Here is a 10,000-nt window from a genome sequence, read left to right on the forward strand (position 1 = left end):
ACACACACACATATATATATACAGACATACACACACACAGATATATATATATATATATATATATATATATATATATATATATATATATATATATATATATATACAGACACACATATGTATGTTTTTTTTAGATTTATTGATTTGTGTATTGTGCTTCTGTGTAAGTGTGTGTGTGTGTGTGTGTGTGTGCTTCTGTGTGTGTTTGTGCATGTGTGCATGTAATTATAGCCCTGTGATATTTCTATTCATGGCTAAAATGTTTTTGGGCCGATATACTGCTTACAATTTACTTCATACTTTCAGCAGTATTGTTGTGGCTTTTAGATCGTAACATTTAATTAACAATGCTTCAGGAAAAGCTACCAACACCAACGGCAAAGGTAACAGTGCTTTCACAAACAGTCACAGCTCTCTCTGTCTCAGCAGGGGCTGCAAGACCAGATTTCTTTGGACATGTAGAGGCTTTCCCAGGGCCATTTCATTTCCTAGTATTAAAGGGTAACTAGAATTGCAGGGTTTGTTTAGGAGTGGCCAACACAAGAAGGGTGTGTAAGAGATTCACAAATCTGCTCAGATGTTTTCAATATTCTAATTTATCTTCTATTGTTTTGCTTTTTACTTGTGTCAGTCATTAGAGTGTGGCCATGTCGGAGCAATGCTTTGAAGAATTTTTAGTTGAATGAATTGACCTTAGTGCATTTTCTTTTTTAATCCTGCTGCTCATTCTATCAGTCTCTTTTGCTGAACCACTAAGTTACGGAGATGTAAACACACCAACACTGGTTGTCAAGCAGTGGTGGGGGACAAACACAGACGCACACAAAAATATATATGTATGTGTGCGTGTGTGAGTATCATCATCATCATCATCATCATCATTTAACGTCCACTTTCCATGCTGGCATGGGTTGGATGGCTTGACTGAGGACTGGCAAACGATTAGAGCCTGGTGCAACTCTCTGGCTTGTCAGCTCCTCACAAACTGTCCAACCTATGCCAGCATGGAAAACAAACATTAAATGATAATGATGATGATGATGATATATACATATATACAATGGGCTCCTTTCAGTTTCAATCTACCAAATCCACGCACAAGGCCTTGGTCAGCTTGAGGCTACAGTAGAAGACACTTGCCCAAGGTGCCACGCAGTGGGACTGAACTGAAATCCCTGTGTTTGGGAAGCAAGTTTCTTACCACACAGCCATGTCTGTCTTCCATGTTGGCCTGAGTTGGTATTGTTTAAATTTCCTAAGCACACCAATGGACAAACCACACTGCTTAGAGATTTCATTGGGTCACCCCACATGGATAATGGAAGTCATACAAGGACCAGTCAAACACTGGTTTTAATTAAATTGCCCATAATCCCCACTTACGTGGCCTGAGCAATAAAGTATCTGGACTATTGCCATAGTAATGAAGCTGAAACATGTAGAGTGAAGCTGCTCACCAAAAACCGACCTTGAACTCTGCTGTGTATGTGGACTAAGTTTTAATGTTCTAGCTCACTTTCACTATTAATGCGACAATTACATGCTACACACCTTCCTTCCAAAGTATTTGGAAGGAAGGTGTGTAGCGTGTGATTGTTGCATTAACCATGACAGAGAAAGTTGTCATGGTGATACCTGCTCAGAGGCCGACGCAAAGTTGCAGAAAATGTATGGAGAGGAGTGTATGAGTTGTACACAAGTGTATGGGTAGTTCAGACGTTTCCAAGATGGCCGAAAATCTGTCAATATTGACAAATGTTCTGGGAGACTTGCAACCAGCAGAACTGAGAAAAATATCACAGATGTGCATGCAGCTGTGGGGGGAAATCGTCAAATCACCACCTGTGAGTTATCAGAGGATATGCAGATTAGTTACAGTTCAATTCAGTCCATTATCACTGAAGATTTGGGTATGAGACATGTGTCTGCCAAGTTTGTGCCAAAACTGCTTTTAGCTGACCAAAAAGAAACTTGGGTTTCAGTTGCGCAAGATCTCCTTGATTATGTCAAGAATGATGAAAACTTTTTTTGAAAACATTGCGTAGGCCTGAGCAGGTATCACCAAGCTTTTGGCAAAATTTGATGCAGATTCTCTGTCATGGTCAATGCGACAATCACATGCTACACACCTTCCTTCCAAGCACTGCTGTAAACAGCGCAGAAGTGAGCTAGAACATTAAAACTTAGTGCACATGCACAGCTGAGTTCAAGGTCAATCTGTGCCAAGTGGCTTCACTTTGCGTACTTTAGCCTTGTTACTATGGCAACAGTATGGATACTTATTGATCAGACCACGTTTATATGTGAGTCGATAGATTTCTGAGATTAGATAACAGACCACAAATATCAAGCTAACAGTAATTTGGATTTATTAATTCTCATCGGAGAATTCTCTTATTTCCATTGCTGTAATATCAAAAGAATACATCAACATAACATGAATAATTAAAAATTCAATATATCTAAAAATATTTATGTCTAAAGCTTAGTTTTGCTGTGGTATGTGGCCTGGAGGATTTCTTAACAGATGTCAAACAATGTAAAGTAACTTAGGAATATACATAGGTGCAGGAGTGGCTGTGTGGTAAGTAGCTTGCTTACCAACCACATGGTTCCGGGTTCAGTCCCACTGCGTGGCACCTTGGGCAAGTGTCTTCTACTATAGCCTCGGGCCAACCAAAGCCTTGTGAGTGGATTTGGTAGACAGGAACTGAGAGATGCCCATCGTATATATATATATATATACATATATATATATACATACATATATATATGTATATGTATATGTATGTGTGTGTATATGTTTGTGTGTCTGTGTTTGTCTCCACACCATTGCTTGACAACCGATGCTGTTGTGTTTACGTCCCCATAACTTAGCGGTACGGTAAAAGAGACCAATAGAATAAGTACTAGGCTTATAAAGAATAAGCCCTGTGGTTGATTTGCTCGACTAAAGGCAGTGCTCCAGCATGGCCACAGTCAAATAACCAAAACAAATAAAAGAATAAAAGAAAAGAATAAAAGAATACAAATCTAACTTTTTTTTTTAATGCAATTCTGAGATATTTTTCTCTTGAAATTAAAGCAGAGGGGTTAAATAAATTTTTGAAGACTAATAAATCTAAAACTAATGTTAGTTCTATGTTTGTGTTATGTGGTAAGTCGAGGTGACAGAATTGCTTGCGAGCTGGGTAAAATGCTTTGTGGTTTTTCCTCTGACTTTTAATTCTGAGTTCAAATTCTGCCGAGGTTGACTTTGCCTTTCGTAAAAATAAGTACCAGTTGAACACACACCAGGGTTGATGTAATTAGCTTACTCCCTCCTCCGAAATTTCTGGCCTTGTGCCAAAATTTGAAATCAATATTTGTGTTATGTTGCTGTGAACTTAGATTCATTCTGCAGAAAGACTATATATATATATATATACATATATATATATATATATACATACATATATATCATCATCATCATCATCATCATCGTTTAACGTCTGCTTTCCATGCTAGCATGGGTTGGACGATTTGACTGAGGACTGGTGAAACCGGATGGCAACACCAGGCTCCAGTCTGATTTGGCAGAGTTTCTACAGCTGGATGCCCTTCCTAACGCCAACCACTCAGAGAGTGTAGTGGGTGCTTTTACGTGTCCCCCGCACGAAAACGGCCATGCTCGAAATGGTGTCTTTTATGTGCCACCCGCACAAGCCAGTCCAGGGGCACTGGCAACGATCTCGCTCGAAAATCCTACAGGAGCCAGTCAGGCGGTACTGGCAACGGCCACGCTCAAAATGGTGCATCTCATGTGCCACCCGCACAAGAACCAGTCCAGGGGCACTGGCAACGATCTTACTTGGCTTGCCGGGTCTTCTCACGCACAGCACATTTCCAAAGGTCTTGGTCAGTAGTCATCGCCTCGGTGAGGCCCAATGTACGAAGGTCTTGCCTCACCACCTCAGCCCAGGTCTTCCTGGGCCTACCTCTTCCACGGGTTCCCTCAACTGTTAGGGTGTGGCACTTTTTCACGTAGCTATCCTCCTCCATTCTCACCACATGTCCATACCAGCGCAATCGTCTCTCTTGCACGCCACAACTGATGCTTCTAATGTTCAGCTTTTCTCTCAAGATACTTACACTCTGGCGGGTATTCACATTGACATTACACATCCAACGGAGCATACTGGCTTCATTCCTTGCGAGCTTACGTATGTCCTCAGCAGTTACAGCCCATGTTTCACTGCCATGTAGCATGGTTGTTCGTACGCATGCGTCATACAGTCTGCCTTTTACTCTGAGTGAGAGTCCCTTTGTCGCCAGCAGGGGTAAGAGCTCTCTAAACTTTGCCCAGGCTATTCTTATTCTAGCAGCTACACTTTCAGCGCACCCACCCCCACTACTAACTTGGTCGCCCAGATAGCGGAAGCTATCGACTACCTCTAGTTTTTCACCCTGGAATGAGATATATATATATATATATATATATCAAAAGGATGTGTTATAACACTATTCATGATATACAAAAACTACCATACTGCCATACCAACAGTCCAACATATCTCCATCATCAGCTGCCCCACAGATATCATTATGGTTTTGACACCTAGGCAGTACCATTCAATCCGGTGATATCAGCAGCACCAAAATAAGTGTTGTTTGGGAACAAACATATCAAAGAAACCACAACTTTCAAACACAGTACAAAAATATTGGTAAAATAAATTCGATAAGTAAATCAATAATCAACTCCTAAATATGTAATTATATGCATATATATGTATACACATATATATATATTTATATTATTCAAAAGAATTCCAACTCTGTTTTTTTATGTTTTATTTATATTCCTCTATACACTGTCATACAAACCCCTTCCTTCTATATATATATATATATATATATATATATATATATATATATATATATATATATATATATCATCATCATCATCATCATCGTTTAACGTCCGCTTTCCATGCTAGCATGGGTTGGACGATTTGACTGAGGACTGGTGAAACCGGATGGCAACACCAGGCTCCAGTCTGATTTGGCAGAGTTTCTACAGCTGGATGCCCTTCCTAACGCCAACCACTCAGAGAGTGTAGTGGGTGCTTTTACGTGTCACCCGCACGAAAACGGCCACGCTCGAAATGGTGTCTTTTATGTGCCACCCGCACAAGCCAGTCCAGGGGCACTGGCAACGATCTCGCTCGAAAATCCTACAGGAGCCAGTCAGGCGGTACTGGCAACGGCCACGCTCAAAATGGTGCATCTCATGTGCCACCCGCACAAGAACCAGTCCAGGGGCACTGGCAACGATCTTACTTGGCTTGCCGGGTCTTCTCACGCACAGCCCATTTCCAAAGGTCTCGGTCATGTGTGTGTGTGTGTGTGTGTATTCATATATACACAAACACACATATGTGTGTGTGTGTTAAATTCAACAAACAATGGATGGTTTATCCTGTTCATGCTATATTATTAGCATTATCCTGTGTTTGAGAATAAAATTATTTCCTTATCTGTATCTGATATATATATATATATATATATATATATATATATATATATATATATATATATATTAAAAAATAACGTCGACCACTAACGTGGACAATTAATGCGCTAGAAATAGATCACATCTTGTGTCTATTAAGACCTAAATTGTTCTCAACATGAAATATAGCAGCATACCAAAACGTGAGCGGGCAAGACATTTAAAATCACCTAAAAAAGCATTCTTAAACAGGAACCAGTTTCGGATTTAACAAATTCTTACCATTTGTCTATTCCTCTTCAGCCTGATTTGTAATGTAACCGTAATCATCAGAATCGTATACAGAGTTGCCCACCACCATGGGTGCGCGTGCATATGGTTCTGCTAATTACAGCTTAATGGTAAAATTCAAAAGTCTTCATTTTGGCGCGCTAATTCCAGGAATATATCTGCAGAAAATATTTACTGCGTCGTATATATTCAGTATGAGAACATGAGTAATGGGTAAAATCCCCTGAAATTGCAGATAATATTTCTGAATCTCTTTGTTTCTTTAGATGTGCTGGCCTCCTGATAATTAATTGATATTAATTAATATATGATTAATCACCAGATTTTATAATAATATATATATATATATATATATATATATATATATATATATATATATATATATATATATATATATATATATATATATATATATATATATATATATATATATATATATATATATATACACATACATATATACATACACATATACATTTAGCATACAAATATGTTTGAAGGTATTTGATTTTTGAAGGCTTTCTGTTCAGTGATAAACAGAGATGCACTCAAAAACCATTATTCTGATTTTCTTCACAGCCAGGACAGATTCATAGATTTATTGGTAAATAATTAATTGGCTTGCTAGCTTGCTGGCTTGCTAGCTTGCTGGCTTGTTGACAAGCTGGGTAGAACTGTAAGCTATGTTTTTAGAGACAATGAAGTCCATGTTAAGTCAATGATGATAATGATGATGATATTGATGCCAACCAAGATCATGATGAATGTGATAATGGTTGGAGAACCGCAAGTACTTTATGCTCTGTTCCGTTGACTAGATTCTGTATGATGGGCACATCACCTATGTTTACAAAGTCAGAAAACAGCACAGCTCCCATGATTTTCGGAAACATTTTTGTCACGCTAAGAGTTGCTGAAGCATGGAACAAACTGCCAGCGTCAGTTGTCAGTTGTCAGAGCACAGCGTCCTTCAAAACTGCCATGCTTCCTGAGATTCGCCAACACTACACCTGATTTTCTTCCCTCCATACACACACAAGCATGGATCTGACTCATACACTGTTCACTTTCCAGACATCTGTACATTACTGCATATGCTTTATGCACACTTTTGACAAGTTGTTGTGCACCTGAGCACTGTATACAATAATTTCATTATATTATTAGTTAGCATGTCACACTCATTATCACCAGATCATGGGTTCGATTCCTGGACCAGACAGCGTGTTTTGTTCTTGAGGAAAACGTTTGTACCAGCAGTCTGGAACCCCTATCGTGCTCAGGACATTGACCTCCTGGAAACTGTTCAGAGACGTGCAACCAAGCAAATACCCTCCATCAGGCATCTGCCAAACTCTGAGCCTCTTGAAGCTCCGACGTCTGGCAACTGACTTGGTACTTGGTAAACACCCACAAAATTATTAACTATTGCATCAACAACCACTTTGAGCACCTTTTTGAGCTCCATGTGTCTAACACATGTAGGCATGGCTACAAAGTCAGGAAACAGCACAGCTCCCATGACTTTCAGAAACATTTTTTTTCACACTCAGAGTTACTGAAGCATGGAACAAACTACCTGCATCAGTTGTTAGTTGCTGAGACATTGCATCCTTTAAAACCTCAATGCCACCTGAAATTCATCAACACTACACCTGATATCCCACCTCCATATGTATGCACACATGTATATCATGAATCATACACTGTTCACTTTCCTGACTTTTGTACATAATTCTATGCACCTTTGATGAGTTGTAGGGCACCTGAGCACTGTACACAATAATTTCATTATTACTATTTTATCTTTATTTCATTTCATGTTGCTCTAGTGCTGTATGGGGACCAGCATGTCAGACAATAGACCCAACATGTCTTCTGCATGTCATAAAAAGGGGCTAAAAAACCCCATAAAAGCCCTCACCACAAAAGACTACCTGAACAGATACACGGGTTGGAGGGCTGTTGTCATAGGGATGCAAAGGTATCGTCTGCCAAGTGTAGAAGGGAGTCGCCAACAAATAGTGGATGCAACAATGCACTGTTACAGTGTACCCCCTCTCCATACCACCACCACCACCCTGTACACAGCATCTTGTACACAGCATCCTGTACACAACACCCTGTACACATCATCCTGTACAAGCCAGTCCTCTACTCCTAGCTTCTTCAGCAACCGCCAGATCTCCAAATAAGGAGCTGTCAGGTGAATATAGTCTTTCACCACCAACTCAGTAGATGTGCACTGAAAGTACGATTTTAAGTATTTGGGTAAAACAAATAACAACTGTGATGTGCTTCAGGTCATCAAGTTGTCCTCTCGATTACTCCTCGCCTCTCTTCTAAAATGAAGCCCCTCCATGGCAAGAAGCCTATTCTGCTCTGTCCCCTTCTCACATACTTGCACTCATCTTTTGTCCCTCATCTCCTAGCATATAGTCTCCACCACCACCGCCACTGCCGCCTGCATCACCAGTGTTTGTAGATTTGCAACCTGCATGGAGGCCACACCAGTGTTGGTGGCACTAAAAATGCATTCGGTACATTCAGTACACACACATGTGCTGGAATATACATGTACAGATAGAAAGAGTGAGCGAGAGAGAGGGAGAGAGAGAGATAAAGACATTTCAATTCACTAATTGAATATAACTGACATAAACATGGTCCCCTCTCTTCAGATATATGAAAAGAAATATGTCCACACACATAAATACGGGGAGGGAAAGGAGAAAGAGAGAAACATTAAAATGCCTGATGTCAAATAAATCAGCATCGAATCAATAACACGAAATAGGCAGCACCAAAACGATTGTACGGAAACATCTCACATCCACCAATCTGAATCATTACACCTCCCAAAATGATAAAAAAAAAAGGTGTTTTACATACCTTACACAGATCGTATATGTTCAGTTTATATGGGTTCTGAAAATCATCTTTCTTCTTTGTCAGTTCAGTATAGAAAGATTTTTTAGCTTCTGTAAAAGACGATCACTTAATTACAAATAAAATATTTTCCAAATAGAAATCGATCTCATGTAGAATTGCCCAACTTTGACAGATATTTTGCATAAGAGAAATTTCTTCTGTTAAATGTCAAGAAAGCTCAATTTAGTACAAGTAAGGTGATCAAGATAAATGTGGTTTTGTATTGGGACCTGAATGTTACCTGTCTGTCACATGAACTGTGAGGCAAATATATCTTCTAGCAATTGCTTTAACACAGATGCTCAACTGATTCAAACTACTAACATATAATCAAATAACGAAATATCAGACGGTAAACATTCAGATTACCTTATCAAATCATCATCATCATCATCACCATCATCATCATCATCATCATCATCATCACCATCATCATCATTTAACTTCGTTTTCCATGCTGGCATTACTCTTAAACTTTAACAACAAACTTTTATATGAACCCCCAGGGGCCACAGAGATCCCCAAGGGACCCTGGTTAGGTCCTGGTCTAACTTGAAAAATTGTCCTTACTATCCTTTCTTCTCCACTCCATCACTCATCATCATCATCATCATCATTTAACGTCTGTTGTCCATGCTGGCATGGGTTGGATGGTTTGACCAGAGCTTGTAAGCTGAAAGGTCGTGCCAGACCCCAGTCTGATTTGGCATGGTTTCCTACAGCTGGATGATCTTCCTAACACCAACCAGTCTGAGAGTGTAATGGGTGCTTTTATGTGCCACCAGCATGGGTGCCATTTGTGTGACTCAAGTATCTGCCATGACTGTGATTTTGCTCGGCTTGATGGGTCCTTTTATCAAGCACGACATAGTGCCAAAGGTCCCAGCCTTTGCTTCCGTGAGGCCCTCGCTTGAAAGGAACTCTGTCACTTTGCCTCCGTGAGGCCAAACACTTGAAAGGAGCTTAGCCACTGTTTTTTTCTCCCTTTCTTTTTCTATTCCATTGCCTTACACAAACACTTCCCTTTTCTCTCGACAAACTCATTTTTACATCACACCGAATTTGTATATACTTTGCTCCATCCACAAATAATACTAAATTAAGTTGGCAAACAAGCTGAAACTTCAAAGTCACTATCTACACTTTTCTTATAAAAATAAATATATATATACATATCTATTATGTAGACATATATTTAACCCATTAGTATTTAAACTGGCCATATCTTATGTCTTTATTGCCCACAAGGGGCTAAACATAGAGGAGACAAACAAGGACAGATAAAGG

The 10,000-nt window shown here is 39.5% G+C and overlaps 1 protein-coding gene across 2 annotated transcripts in view; it reads right to left on the reverse strand.

Annotated features, from left to right (window-relative positions):
* Positions 1-10,000, reverse strand: part of LOC106877631 (uncharacterized) — a 30,493-nt gene that overhangs the window by 10,397 nt on the left and 10,096 nt on the right. For both annotated transcript variants that reach the window (XM_089358041.1, XM_089358042.1), the window contains exon 4: positions 8,675-8,763. In XM_089358041.1, coding sequence (XP_089214167.1) covers positions 8,675-8,763 — 89 coding nt within the window. The remainder of the gene's footprint in view (positions 1-8,674; positions 8,764-10,000) is intronic.

This window comes from Octopus bimaculoides, chromosome 9 (genome assembly GCF_046866305.1).
Source record: "Octopus bimaculoides isolate indiv1 chromosome 9, ASM4686630v1, whole genome shotgun sequence".
Lineage (NCBI taxonomy): Eukaryota > Metazoa > Mollusca > Cephalopoda > Octopoda > Octopodidae > Octopus > Octopus bimaculoides.